The sequence below is a fragment of the Cladophialophora yegresii genome, assembly GCF_000585515.1.
Source record: "Cladophialophora yegresii CBS 114405 chromosome Unknown aczIN-supercont1.2, whole genome shotgun sequence".
Taxonomy (NCBI): Eukaryota; Fungi; Ascomycota; class Eurotiomycetes; order Chaetothyriales; family Herpotrichiellaceae; genus Cladophialophora; species Cladophialophora yegresii.
Genome location: NW_006913046.1, coordinates 4,782,570 through 4,795,895, shown reverse-complemented (window position 1 = coordinate 4,795,895; position 13,326 = coordinate 4,782,570). Strand labels below are relative to the sequence as shown.

General features: G+C 56.9%; 6 protein-coding genes across 6 annotated transcripts; 2 read left to right on the top strand and 4 right to left on the bottom strand.

Annotated features, from left to right (window-relative positions):
* Nucleotides 1-188: 188 nt before the first annotated feature.
* On the top strand, nucleotides 189-2,178 carry A1O7_03654 (uncharacterized protein; the record flags this gene model as incomplete). The annotated part of the gene is made up of 2 exons (XM_007757671.1): nucleotides 189-2,076; nucleotides 2,147-2,178. The coding sequence occupies 2 exons, from the start codon at nucleotides 189-191 to the stop codon at nucleotides 2,176-2,178; spliced, it is 1,920 nt and encodes a 639-aa protein (XP_007755861.1).
* A 755-nt stretch (nucleotides 2,179-2,933) lies between these two features.
* On the bottom strand, nucleotides 2,934-4,748 carry A1O7_03653 (uncharacterized protein; the record flags this gene model as incomplete). The annotated part of the gene is made up of 1 exon (XM_007757670.1): nucleotides 2,934-4,748. One exon carries the CDS (start codon nucleotides 4,746-4,748, stop codon nucleotides 2,934-2,936), a length of 1,815 nt encoding a protein of 604 aa, XP_007755860.1.
* A 330-nt stretch (nucleotides 4,749-5,078) lies between these two features.
* Nucleotides 5,079-6,965, bottom strand: A1O7_03652 (carboxypeptidase D; the record flags this gene model as incomplete). Its single annotated transcript, XM_007757669.1, has 6 exons — nucleotides 5,079-5,172; nucleotides 5,236-6,034; nucleotides 6,087-6,313; nucleotides 6,377-6,491; nucleotides 6,537-6,704; nucleotides 6,749-6,965. The coding sequence occupies 6 exons, from the start codon at nucleotides 6,963-6,965 to the stop codon at nucleotides 5,079-5,081; spliced, it is 1,620 nt and encodes a 539-aa protein (XP_007755859.1).
* Nucleotides 6,966-7,823: 858 nt separating this feature from the next.
* A1O7_03651 (uncharacterized protein) lies at nucleotides 7,824-8,711 on the top strand (the record flags this gene model as incomplete). Its single annotated transcript, XM_007757668.1, has 1 exon — nucleotides 7,824-8,711. The coding sequence occupies one exon, from the start codon at nucleotides 7,824-7,826 to the stop codon at nucleotides 8,709-8,711; it is 888 nt and encodes a 295-aa protein (XP_007755858.1).
* A 491-nt stretch (nucleotides 8,712-9,202) lies between these two features.
* On the bottom strand, nucleotides 9,203-10,532 carry A1O7_03650 (uncharacterized protein; the record flags this gene model as incomplete). Its single annotated transcript, XM_007757667.1, has 2 exons — nucleotides 9,203-10,378; nucleotides 10,488-10,532. 2 exons carry the CDS (start codon nucleotides 10,530-10,532, stop codon nucleotides 9,203-9,205), a joined length of 1,221 nt encoding a protein of 406 aa, XP_007755857.1.
* Nucleotides 10,533-11,182: 650 nt separating this feature from the next.
* A1O7_03649 (uncharacterized protein) lies at nucleotides 11,183-13,038 on the bottom strand (the record flags this gene model as incomplete). The annotated part of the gene is made up of 4 exons (XM_007757666.1): nucleotides 11,183-11,340; nucleotides 11,393-11,651; nucleotides 11,714-12,870; nucleotides 12,942-13,038. 4 exons carry the CDS (start codon nucleotides 13,036-13,038, stop codon nucleotides 11,183-11,185), a joined length of 1,671 nt encoding a protein of 556 aa, XP_007755856.1.
* Between the last annotated feature and the right edge of the window lie 288 nt (nucleotides 13,039-13,326).

Genomic DNA, 13,326 nt, shown 5'->3' with positions numbered 1-13,326 from the left:
CGAGAGCCACGCGGCTCAGGCCCCAATTAGACCGCAGCGGCCCTTTGGAGATTGCCTTGTGCTTGTCCCGATTCTATCACTCCACAACTTCATGTTCCTGACTTTGTCCGTCTTATTCTTCCTGCAACAGACCCAAGAACACTCCTGCCGCCTGCCTCTCCGCTAGCGTCGGGAGAGAAATCGCCAACATGCCTTCGGTCCTCACTGACGCCGACAAGGAAACCGTCAAGCGGACCGTGCCCAAGGCATCCAACAAAATCCAAGCTGTCGCAGTCGCTCGACTGTACGTCGCGTACCCCGACCGCAGTCGATGGACATACTCGGGCCTCCAGGGCGCTGCCGTTCTTTCGAATGACTTGGTGGGAAACACATTCTGGATCAAACTGGTTGACGTCTCGCCCGCCAACCGAGGCGTGATATGGGATCAGGAGATCTACGACACTTTCCAATACAATCAGGACAGGACCTTTTTCCACTCGTTCGAACTCGAGCAATGTCTGGCAGGCTTATCCTTCGTCGACGAGAAAGAGGCGCGCCAGTTCAAGAAGAAGATGGACGAGCGGGAAAAAAATGCCTCCAAGAACACAAAGGCGCAACCTTTTGCTTCGTCCGCAGGAGGGGGCCAGGTTTTCGTGCCCGGCAGCACTCACAAACACCACAGTCGCGTGGGCAACTTCTTTGGTCGCCACAGACAGAGCTCGGCGTCCCTACAGCCTCAGGCCATGGCTCCCCAGCCAATTTACAGCCCCGGTCCAGCACCGGCCAGTCGACCACAAAGCGCAGGGGGAATAGATCTCGCCGATCCGTCGTGGAGGCCTATCTTGGACGAACTCCTGCAAATGGGCATCACTGAGGATCAAATAGCTCAAAACGCCGACTTCATCAAGGCCTACGTCCAACAAAAACAAGCAGAAGAAATGGCCAACGGCATTGCTTCAGCCTTGCCGAACGTGGCTGAGACGAGATCGAGAGCGCCTCCTCCACCTCCTCCACCAGCACCACCATCAAGAATCAGCCCCGAAAATACAGGTAGCACTACTTCCGGTCGACGAGGGCCTCCGCCGGCTCCCCCGCCATCAAGACGACCAGTGGGAGGACGCGAGGCTTCACCACCACCACCAAGATCAGTGTCTCCGCCTGCTCGAACGCCATCCCCTCCTGCGACCCCACAGCCTAGATTCCGTGCACCGCCTCCTATTGCAGACGCTGGCAAGTTTGCCGTGAAAGAAGGGCCAGCTCTCCATCCCTCAGGCCGAAGTCGAGCCTCGTCGGGCTCTCTGGCGAATCCAGGCCCTCCACCTCCGCCTCGTCCCCCGAAGACGCCGATCGAAGAAGAACAACAGCCGCAAGGTGGATTGTTTAGGGTCCCTCCACCTTTTACGGGCGACCGAAAATCTTCAGCACCTCCACCTCCGCCGAGTCGTGGTCCTGTTCCCCCTCCACCTCCCAGTCGAGGGACACCCACTCTTTCCCCCGGGCCGCCGCCACCACTGCCGCCCAAAGCAGGACAGACGCCATCTCATTCAGCCCTCTTCGTTCCTCAGCCGCCGCCTCCTCCGCCTCCTGCTCGAAATAATGCTCCACCTCTACCGCCCCCCAACACTCGCGCAGTTCCTCCTCCACCCACGGGTGCTGGCCCACCACCGCCGCCTCCGCCTCCAATGCCATCCCTTGGTGGCCCTCCACCTCCACCACCCATGCCATCCTTTGGCGGACCGCCACCACCGCCTCCTCCAATGCCCAGCTCAGGAGGTCCGCCTCCACCTCCTCCGCCTCCTCCACCGGGCAGCTCCGGTCCTGCACCGCCGCCTCTTCCGTCCGGTGGAGCGGACGGCCGCGACTCGCTCCTCGCTGCCATTCGCGGATCCGGTGGTAAAGCTGGTGGCGGCTTACGCAAGGTTCAGGACAGTGAGAAACGTGATCGAAGTTCGGCGCTCGTGCCTGGTGCGGAGAGTAGTGCGCCTGCGCCGCCGGGTGGGACGGCTTCCCCTGCCACGCCGGCAGGAGATCAGGGTGGGTTAGCAGGTGCGTTGGCCGCGGCATTAAGCCAGAGGAAGAAGAAAGTTAGTGGCAGCGGTGAGTTTTCCTTTTTTTTAGTTGCCTGCGTGTTTGTATCGGTTTGCATACTGACATTTCCACTATCTAGATGATGAAAAAGACGACGATGACGATTGGTGAGCAATTCGCATGCAGGTGCAGATGCGACGTAGATGTAAACACAGGCACGCCAAAAGAGGAGAGGAGTCGGATGGAGAGGTGTTCAGTCCAGACTGATGGGTAAGATGGTGAAAGAACCGTGTAGTGGCAAGGGTCGAGCAGTAGAAATGCAGAGGGTCAAGGTCATGGTCAAGGTCAAGGTCAAAGCTGTTGAACGGCACGGCACAGCACTGCACGCCCGGTCCCAATTCTAGGCACGACCAGAAGGACGAGACCAGATGAGACAAACGCGGCAAAGCACAAGCGCCGTCAGCATTGGACAGGACAGCAAGCGGGCAGTTGAGCGAAGGGCCACAAAATCTTACTATACCGGAAGAGCGAGCGAGGGGCGTATGTACATATGTGTTAGGGCGGACAGAGCGGATCGGTAACTGCCTTGCTTCTAATTACCTTGGTCTATGAATCAGTGCTGAGCGAAGACAAATCGACAGGAAGTCTGATCGGAGTGCGTACTGTGTGTTTGTGCAACCAGAAATCTATTTTCTGTAGCCTGTCAATCCAACGCCAATGCCCATGACATGCCCATGTTAACACCCATACCGCTCGAACGCTGCGAAGAGCCCATCTATAACAATCTGCGCGCCCCCAACTGTGTAGATATGGCGGCCAGATCCAAGTACTCCGTGCACCACGTACGTTGAAATCATCAGACTGTCATGTATGTTGTACAAGGAGGCGGAGGGAGATAAGACCGAGTCGAGAGCAGTTCATTTCTTTCACTTCTTCTTCTGGCCCTGGCCATGACTCTTTGCCGGTTCCTTTGGGATTAGCCCCTTCTCCTTCTTCGCATCGGCCTTCATCTTGTCCTCGACGTTCTCGACATCCTCGTGGATCGTCATGCGCGGTTGCGGTTGGTCTGGGGCAGGTCGTTGCCGGCTTTCGCTCCCGGCCGCACCCACGCCCCCGCCCGCTTCGGCATTGTTCAACCTGTGCATGCCCAAACCTTCCATGCCCGGCCAGAGCACGCGGCCTGGATGCGCGTTGCCGCCCAAGTTGAGGCCGCCGCCCTTGAGCCTGCCGATGCGGTGGGCATGGCTTTCGAGGGCCTCGTTGCGCCAGTTGCCTCGGCCCCCGATTTTGCCGTGGTCAGCACCGGTACCGCTGGGAGGACCACCGCTGCCGCCTCGACGAAAACCGATACTGTGATCGAGGCCCTCGCCCCACATGCGCACCTTCTGGACCTTTTGCAGCTTCCGCATGCCGTAGATGCAGATGATCCAGGAGAGGCCGAAGCAGACGACGCTGACGCTGCCGAAGCCCCACTGCGTCTCCTCGATGAAGTTGTTCAGGTTCATCCCGTACAGGCCCGCGATGAGCGTACCCCCCGCGAGCCCCAGCGTGCCGATACTGAACTTGATCTCGAGCAGCATGAGTTGGTTTCGGTTGGCGTCGAGGATCGCGCGGACCACCTCTTCCGTGTTGCGGATGTTGCTGATCAGGTTGCCGCTGATCTCGACGATTTCGTCGCAGATCTTGTGGTACGACTCCAGCAGCATCTCGACTTCCTGGTGGTCATTCTCGGCTCGTTGTTTGCCCGTGGCTTTGCGCTCGGTGAGGTACATGGCCGCGAGGTCGTCGTCGGCCTCGAGCAGGTCGTCGATGGCGTCGCGGACCAGGCGCGCCTTTTGCTCAAACGTGCCCAGCTTCTTGCTGTGGATCAGGAGATGGCGCAGCTTGTCGCGGTCAATGTCCTCTTCTAACTCCCTAAGGATGTGGGTGACGGGGTCGCGGACGAGCGCGAATTCGGCTTCGAGGCCCGACGTCACGGAGATGAGCACGGCTTCGAGCGCGCGCAGCTCGTAGGGGAGGTTGTAGGACCCGTTCCGCGGGTCGGCTTTCTGGCGCAGTTTGCCTTCCAGGTCGTACATGAACAGCGACTGCGTGTAGGAGTCGGTACTGCCGTAGGCGTCGAAGACGAGGACCCGGTCGGACTGGATCAGCACGCGGAGGTGGAGGAGGTTGATTAGGATGGCCGACGGCCGGACGAGGATGTGCGGCAATACAGAGGAATCGATCTTGCGGAGATCTCGTGGTAACAGGCCGTATTTTGCTATGAGTTCTGATTTCCTGAACTCGCCTGAGACCATCGTGACGGAGCCGTTGGCATCGAACTCGGTGCAGCGGAGTTTGAGTTCGGCGCCGCTGCTGTTGCGAGACAGCGCGCGCGACAGGTTGAACAGCTGCTCAGAGGTCTCGTCGTAGCCGTTGTTCGACGACGCCTGGGCGGCCGCCTCTCTCTGCCGGAACCACCACCGTCGCCAGAAGCCAGACTTGCGACTGTCGGTGCTTGCATTGCGAGACTGCGCAGGCCGCGGAGAACTGTACGTCGGAGGCGGGAGTGCTTTGCAGGGTTCTCGTGCCGGCGCCTGACGCCATTGATAAGAGAGCCGCGTTCTCGGAGCCGATGTAGATACTCGTCGGCAGGGTACCCTCGTAGCGGCTGCAGCAGGGGAAGTCGAGTCGAAGACGAGGTTGGACTGAGATCGGAGGAAGCGCAACAGACTTCGGGACGGCGCCAGTGGCGTCTTCATTGCCTGGGACCAGCTATCAATCACCTGGCAGCGAGGTGAAGGACGGGTCTCTGGCCCTTGTGGCACTCTGAGCTTTCTATGCGTGGGATATCGGAGTCACCAGCATCGTCGGCTCGAGATTCAAGGATCCGACATGATGCGAGAAAAAGTCGCCTCTGCGCATCTCCAAAAGGCTTGGCGCGGTCATGGTTCCGATCGATGTATTACAGACAAGGCTACGCCGAACATTCTTTACATAGAGAACAAGCAGAGTGCATGTAGTTAAGAGTTTTGACTAGCAGAACGAAATTACTCAGATTACCAGTCCAGACTCGTACTTAGGCAACTCCATCACAACGTGTCGATATGGCCCAACAACCACTGCAGGTGTCGGTAGGACGACCGCGGCTGGAACTGAGGTTGCATGTGACCGCAGTAGTACGTCCTGGACGGGAAAGCGGATTAGTTCAAGATGCACGACTCTGATCAATCAAAGGAGCTGACTTACTCCGCCCACATCAAGCCGCGCTCGAAATGTTGCACGCCCATCGTCCCCTGAGGATCATCCACGTCGTCAAAGCCGCTCGAGGTGAAGACGGCCTCGTATTGAAGATCCGGCTCGGTTATGGTGATGAGTTTGGACGGCTTGGTCTGGAATCCCAACTTACCGCCCCATGTCATGTTCTGGATCGCTAGCTGAGTTCCGGCGGTGGGGGTCTCGAAGTCAAGATCCGAGTTGGATATAAGCACTCGTTGCGTTGCTTCAATGACACGAGGCAGGACACGTTGGATGGGATCGGCCGACAGGTCGCCAAGGTTTTGTGGTCCACCCTTACGACCGAGGAACGGATTGCCGTTGCAGAGCGACCATTCTCGGTCGATCGGCGCGTGCATGGCCTTTTTGACGTCCGTCCGGTTGAAATAGACTGGGACCCCAGGATAGCTGTAGATGAGATCGCTGGGAAAACCCAGAGGGTCTCCCTGGAGGGGACATTGCAGGCTTATCAGGTAGGGATTGAAGCAAGGGTTGGTTGCGTATGCGGCGAAGTATGCAGTGTGCCATATATCACAGTCTGCATCTCTGGTGGAGTTGAAGTACTTGGGAGGTTGAAGCCTTGCAGGCGGGAACTTGAAGTAGGTCTCTCGGTAGTCCGCATAGCCACAGGATTTGTCGAGTGCCGCCAGTTTAGCCATGAATGACTTATTATATCCCATGACGTTGGTGTTTTGCTGAAGCAGAGGGTATATCACAGCTTGATTCTGGACCCACAAGAGCTCGCCAATAGTAGGGTTATACGTAAGCGCACCTGGACACGGTCAGTATATTCAGCTATGCGCAGCGTGGTGAGCATCAGCTACCAGAAAGATTGAAGTGGGTGGAATCGTTCCTGTCCAACATGCCAGACGCGATGTAAGGGACATATCTTCCTGCGTAACTTTCTCCGGTGACGTAGATCTTGAACTTTGAGATACCGAAAATTATCTGGAAGTTGAGAAAGAAGTCGTTGAACTCTTCAGCGATTCCCTCTTCAGTCGTGGCACGGGACTCTCCGATGGAAAACCCAACACCGACGGGATATTCAACCCTGATGATCGACGACATGTGTTTAGCCAGCGAACTTGAAGATAGGAATTCTGAGGTCATCTACCATAGCATGTTGGTGAGGTTAACCCAAGAATAGTGATTGATGGTCGGCGTGAACTGGCCCCAGGCCCATTGAAACTTGCCATTCTCCTGAAGAAACCCTTCAAGGGAGCTGCAGCCTAGCAGGGTCAGTGCCAGTTCAAGAGAACACAGTACCAGCTTACCAGGCCCGCCATTCAACCAGATGGTAATCTCATCGACCGGTGCTCCGACACGAGGCTGAAACACAAAGAACAGTCCTCGGGAGGCGTTGTTCGCGTCGATTGGGATCACACCCGAATACAACTCGCCTAGGTCGAAGTCCATTTCAGGCAGAGACTCGACGAAATATTCTATCGAGAAGTGTGAGCACGGTCTGAAGAAGCACACAGATTACCTGAGACAGCCAAACCTTTGGTATCGTTGGTGTAGAATCGATGAGAGGCGGCACGTGTTTCTAAATTCTGCACTGGGTTCAATGCTGGGGCTGCCGCTCGCATCTCACGCTCTCGACGGACGGCTTCTGAGAGCATCCCGCCTCGTCGCATTGCACCCACGCTTCCCAGGAGGAAGCTTGCGACCAGCAGCGGCACAGTCCAGATTTGAGACCGCATTTTGAGCAGATCCTTGTGTCGGAGAGAGAAGAGGAAGAGTCATTGAGAAGACAATCATGGCGCGCGACTAAGTTGCACCGGGCGGACTATAAATGCTCGTCGACGACAGGGAATTCTGGGAGCGAATCCATTTCAGGTGACCGTCTCCGATGCAGCGCGTAGTACACCCGCCTTCTTCCACGACACATATGCTGTCAACATGGCAAAGCATTTCAACGCACGCTTGACAGACTAGCAACCGAGTTAGGCCAGATTAGGAAACCGTTCTCGATCCGTCAGGTACATATCACCCGACGTAGCCAGGCATTTCGACGACCTCGAATCGGCGCGCGGCCGTAGAAGGCATAATAAGGATGTCGGGGACATCGAACCGAGGAGCGAGGAGCGAACACGGATTTTCAGCTCAAGCCACACGGCCTCAACCCTTCAGCTCCAATCTGCGACCCACCACTGTGCCGTGTGGTAGAAGACGACCGCACAGCTAGTAGTGTTGCTCTAGCAGGAGAAAAGCTCTGAGACCACCTTGAGTGAGCGACGACGATCCTCGGCAACAACATCGATACAGTTCAGAAGTTATAAGTATGGGAGACTTGAGAAGGAGAGTGAAGTGAAGGGCCAACGAGAAGGGAACAGGGAGGAGTCAACGGCAAAAGAAAACTCACGTGACCGAATAGAGCCGCTCGAGGCAGTCACGTGAGTGCGTGTAGTGGGGGATGTAAGGAGTATGTGCTGCGTGTTTCTGTGGAGCGCAAAGTTCATTACAGGATTATTCCCATCACCTGGACAACAACTGAACAATGAACGAACACTCACGCTCGATGGAATCAGCGAGGGCATCATCGTGGCCCATCCCACAAGATGCCGACTCACCACCCTAGAAATCCGCCTCTGCCTTCACCAACGCGTACGATCTTCGATCCGTTCAATTCTTCCTCGACGGGCCATCAAAGAGCAGAGAACCGACTGTCAGGGAGCACGTCATGGCGCGACTCACGAACACATAAGCTTACACATCAGCTCAGAGACGCCACCGGGCGTGGCGGACACTTGCACGTGTCCGACCTGGTAGGAGCAGGGAGCGAGAACTTCAACCAGGATGGCCGCAAGGAGAACGGAGACTGGGAAGTGGGGGCACCAGGGTTGAGGGAAGAAGGATTGCAGGATATCAGGGGTCTTTTGAACGGGAGCCGGAAGCGATTGGTTGCGCGCAGCACGAATACAGACTCGAAACACGAAACCAAGCGATCGAAGTTGATGGACGGACGGCACGAGGATACGGTATCAGATCGTGAAAACCTCCTACCCCCGTCGGGCAAGCAAGCAAATACACAAGACGCCTCTGCATCGCCATCAGCTTCTCAAACGGCACCCCAGATCTTCCGCAATCTCAGCATGTACCTGAACGGCTCCACCGCACCGCTAATATCCGACCACCAACTCAAGCATCTCTTTGTGCAGCACGGCGGCAATACCTCGATAGCCCTCGGCCGCCGCACGGTCACACATGTCATCCTGGGCAACGAGCTTTGCGGTGGGCTGTCCAGCAGGAAGATCGACAAGGAAGCCAAGCTCGTGCGTGGCTTGGGGAAGGGCGTGAAATACGTTACCGCGCAGTGGGTCGTGGACAGTGTCGAGAAGGGTGTGAGACAGCCCGAGAGTAGATACGTGCCAAAGGGCGTCGAGGGCAGGCTGGGAGGGAGCGGGCAGGCCAGTATTCGGGGAATGTTTACGCAGGGGACGAAATGACGTCGAGGTGATGACTTAGCATGGGCTTGGATGATGCATGAAACATGTTACGACTGTGCATTGGGTGCGGGAAATGAATCGACGTGGTGAGCATCACAGAGTGGCAAGAATGTGCAGTGCGCATTGGAATATTGCATGGACACGGGAGGCAGGATTAGAATATTGCATGGACACGGGAGGCAGAATCGGAATATGCACGGACACGGGAGGCAGGATTAGAATTATTGCATGGGCACGGGACGCAGGACAGAAGCATGCATGATTCCCCAGGAACAGGATACGAGGAGTATATGCATCAAGGCAGACATCGGTGGACGACCGGCTTGGAGAAGCACGAGTGCTGGACGGGCAACAGGACGCCAGCCGAACAGGATACCTAGGTATGTATCAGAGCACAGACAGGCAGACCCACAGACACAACCCCCACAGCCAAAGACACGTTTCCATCATCATTTCATCTCTTCAATTGGTGCTCAGATTGGGCCATTCTATCAGAATACAGCCAAGTCAGCTCCGGCCACATTGCGGACTCCGATCACGACGGCGGGCGATGGATGGATGGGAATGCAAGGACATGGGCACAGCGAGTGAAGACCTAACTTACCAAACCTCGTCCTCTCCTTGTTCCGCTTGACCACCCTGACCTCATCGCCGACCTTGATAGCCGGCGCTTCTTTCCCCTCAGGAATCCTCGCCAGAAACCCATACCGGCCAAACACAGGCGACCACTTGGCCCCCGCGTCGACGCGGCGATCGCTCTGCAACTTCTTCAGGATCTTGCCGGCCTCGCCCTCGCCGACCTTGCCCGTGCTGTAGTCGACATTGAGACTATTGCACCGGGCACAGTTCTGCGTGAGCACGATCTTTGCCCCAGCCCCGGCGTCGGCGTCTCCAATCTCCAGCTCGGCCCAGTAGTCCTCTTCAAACTCGGCCACGGCGCCCTCGACGACGATGTTGGGGCGGAACTTGGAGATGTCCAGGACCTCGGAGGGGGAGTCGAGGCGCCGCTGCGCGTTCTCCCACGACGTGGTACTGATGACGAGGTACGGCGCGACGTCGGCGAACGAGATGCCCTGGTCCACCCCTCCGCCTGGGTACTCGCCGCCAGTGGCCACGGTGACGTTGCGGAGCAGCGAAGTCGCCGTCGAGGTGATGTTGCCCAGCCACGAGCCCGAGCTGCTGCCAGACTGTTGCTCTGCCGCTGCCGCTGCCGCAACGTGGGGCGGCACGTTGCCCAGAACCTTCCTGCTGTTCCCGCCAATGTACAACAACTTGACCTCGTAGCCGAAACGCTCGGAAAACCAGGCATTGTACTGCTCGCCCATATCATAGCCGATGACCGGGCTGGAATGCATCGTGATGTCGACCTCATCCAGGCCTTCGGTCGCCGGGTCGAGCGAGACGTGCAGTGGTTCGGCGCTGACCTTGTTCTCGGGCTGGTCAAAGACGTGGTCCTTCGTGTACGTGACGACGACTTCGCTGGGTGTGGTGGCGTCGTCAAAGGCCGTGGTGAAAAGACACATCTCGACGTGGTAGGCGATGTGCATGTTCTTGCCCTGTGTGACGTCGAAGAGCATGAACCGGCGGTCGTGCGGGAAGCCCGTGTACGTGGCGCTCAGGCGTGGCAACGAGATGCCTCGCAGCGATTTGATCGGGTACGTGTAGACCTGCGATCACGGCAACATGAGTCTCACAGGAGGGTACTGCTTCGCCTTTCCCCCTTTGAATGTCGAATTTCATGTAATTACAGCACAACAACCACGGGACGACACATACCTGCTTCACGCGCATCTTGCCTGACGCCGTCGTCGCTTCCGCCATGTCGAGTCGGTCGCCGGGGATAGCACTCGTTGATTCTCCTGTAGTTCTGTTCTCTCTCCCCTGCCTTGACTCCACGATTAGAGACCGAGACTCCTATCGGGCTATTCTTGGTCCGCTGCCTCGAAATGCGGAGAAAGGCGTTGTCAGTCCGAGCACGGAGACAGAGTCAGACCACCCGCGACAGTCGAAGCAGTCGAAGGCGGAACCAAGACCCTCGAATAATCTCTGACACTAGGACGTCGACCGGTCGACACAGCAGGAGGCGGGCCTACCTGGACGTACACGGTTTCCCACACAGTAGTTGCCAACTTGGATAGGGTCATCTAATGTACTCTCGTGACTTTGTACCCCGTCCGTACGGCTTACGCCCTTTCGGACAATGGCGACCCCGCACTGTCAGGCCCGAGGGCATCGAGGACAGGCGTATCAGATCGTGGGCAAAAGTAAGCGTGGGGCTGAGCACGAGGTAGAACAAGCAATGCGGCATACGAAGACACGGATAAGATACTGTATGCCATCTACTCTGGAACCAGTCGAGCTAGCTACCTGCTCCTGATCGTCTCCTTCTGACTCGCCCCATCGGGACGTGAGCGCGCAGATTCGGGTCCTTCCTACCAAGGATTCGTACCAGAGTTGTCCACCACTCGCCATCAAGACTCCTGTATCTTCCTGAACAGGGGGTTCCTGGCCGTGAAGCTTCGGCACCGCTTGCCGTATATCCACATCGGCACGGTTAGCAGGCAGATAAAGATATGGAGCCCGCCGATGATGGAGAAGACTTCGAGCGGGCCCTGCTTGGTGATCCAGTCTGTTGGACGCGATTAGCTTGACACTTCACGAGATGGGAATCCCCAACTTACCGCTGATGAAGTAATTCATGCCAAAGCTGTAAATGTTCCGGAGGTTGAGCGACGCAAACGCCTCGGGCGCCTTGTTCCGGTGGCATTCGGTGATGTAGCCGTAGATGCCGATGTTGAGGAACGACATGGAGAAGTAGATGATGCCGTAGAGCACCACGGGCCCAGCCCAGGGTGCCTCGTTCTCCAGCGTGGCGCCAAAGCCAAAGAAACCGACCACGCCGAGGATGAGGGTCAGGAAGTTGAGGGCAAGTCGGAACTCCTAGATCAAGGCATCCAAGTCAGCATCCTTTCGGGGCAGATCGGGGAGTTAAAAGACCTTACCGGCTCGTAGATGCCTCCATTCCAGCGAGCAAGCTTCTTGACGGTCCAGTCGTTCATCGGCCCAGCGACAAAGCCGAGCAACGAAGCAACCAGGGCCGCGATACTGATGAGACCGACGTCCGAAACGGTGAAGTTGTAAGGAGGACCCGTGAAAAGCTGCGCCAGCACCGAGATCATCACGACCAGCCACGACGTTGAGAGACCGTACGTAATGAATCCGTACAGCACCTGAGGGAACAAGAGCATGCCAAACGGCCGGACGATGATCGCCAGCAAGTTCTCGTCGGACTCGGCGCCCCGCCAGGGACGCAGCTCTTCCCAGAATGTGTACGACTTCTCGTCTGCGCCCGTGTACAGCACTTCTCGATGCGCAACCTTGCTGCCTGTCTTGGTCGTCTCGAGGTGTTCCATATGTTCGCCCTTGCGCTCTGTCGCCTCGAGCGTCTCGAATGTATGATCCGTCGTGCCGAGGTCGAGATTATACGCGGGATCTCGCTTGTAGACCGTCTCGGGCACAAACAGGAAAATCAAAATGATGAACACACCATACAAGATCGCACAGATCCCGTAGGTCCAGTTCCACCCAAGGTCTTGGATGATGTAGCCAGAAATGCAGCTACCGCCGCCAACGCCAATGCTGAGGCAAAGGCCCCAGAACGCAAGACGGATACCACGCTCGTGTACGAAGTAGATGTCTCCAATGATCGCGGTGGTAAGCACTTCGAAGGGGGACATGCCAATGGCGCCGAAAATGCGGCTTGCAAGCAATGAGTGGTAGCTGTTTGCAAAGTATCCCCACACCGAGGAAATGAAGAGGAGGAGGTTTCCGAGGATCATGACCGGTCGACGGCCGTACTTGACCGAGAGTCCATTGGTGATGAAGCAGGAGATACCGATAGCGAAGATGGCCCAGCCCAGCCCTCCATTGAGGGTGTTGTACGACATGTGCCAATCCTCGGCCATTTGCGCGAATCCAGGACTGATCATAGGCCCCCACGCACCCACAATACTGGTATCAACGCTAATAATGAGGAGGAGGAGATCCTTCTTCCATGTTGGCCAGTTCAACGGATCTCTTGGGGATTCGCTGGGTTGAGGGACGAGCACAATGTCGGAGTTGCCTCCCTTTGCGTGCTTGAGTCCAGAAGTATCACGACCTGATCAGGATTAGTTCGCGATCTTCACTGCCAGGCCTTCACTGCCAGGCCTTCACTTCAGGGTTCCATACCATGGAATTGATGATGCTCTGCATCCGCCATATCCGAAAGCAAGGCCGTGCCCGGAACATGATCCAGATGGCGGTCTTCGAGAATCCCGAGACCCATGGTGACTTCTCTTCCTAGAGGGAATCAAGCTTCTCGTATTGAATCTTGGCTCTTCTGCCCTAGATTGGCGACTAGATTGATCACTTTCAGGAATTTTCTGGAGGAAGATGGTGCAGAAGGGCGTCGCCTGCTAGCTGTATATAAAGACGACGCTTTAGCCTTGCGGGGCGCGGTCGGCAATGAGCAGGGTCATAGGATGGGTCTCGATCCACTGACCACAGAGCGGGTGTGTTCCCCAGAGAATGGATTTCCAAATGCAGGTATCGGCTGCGCTGGCGAGGTGGAACC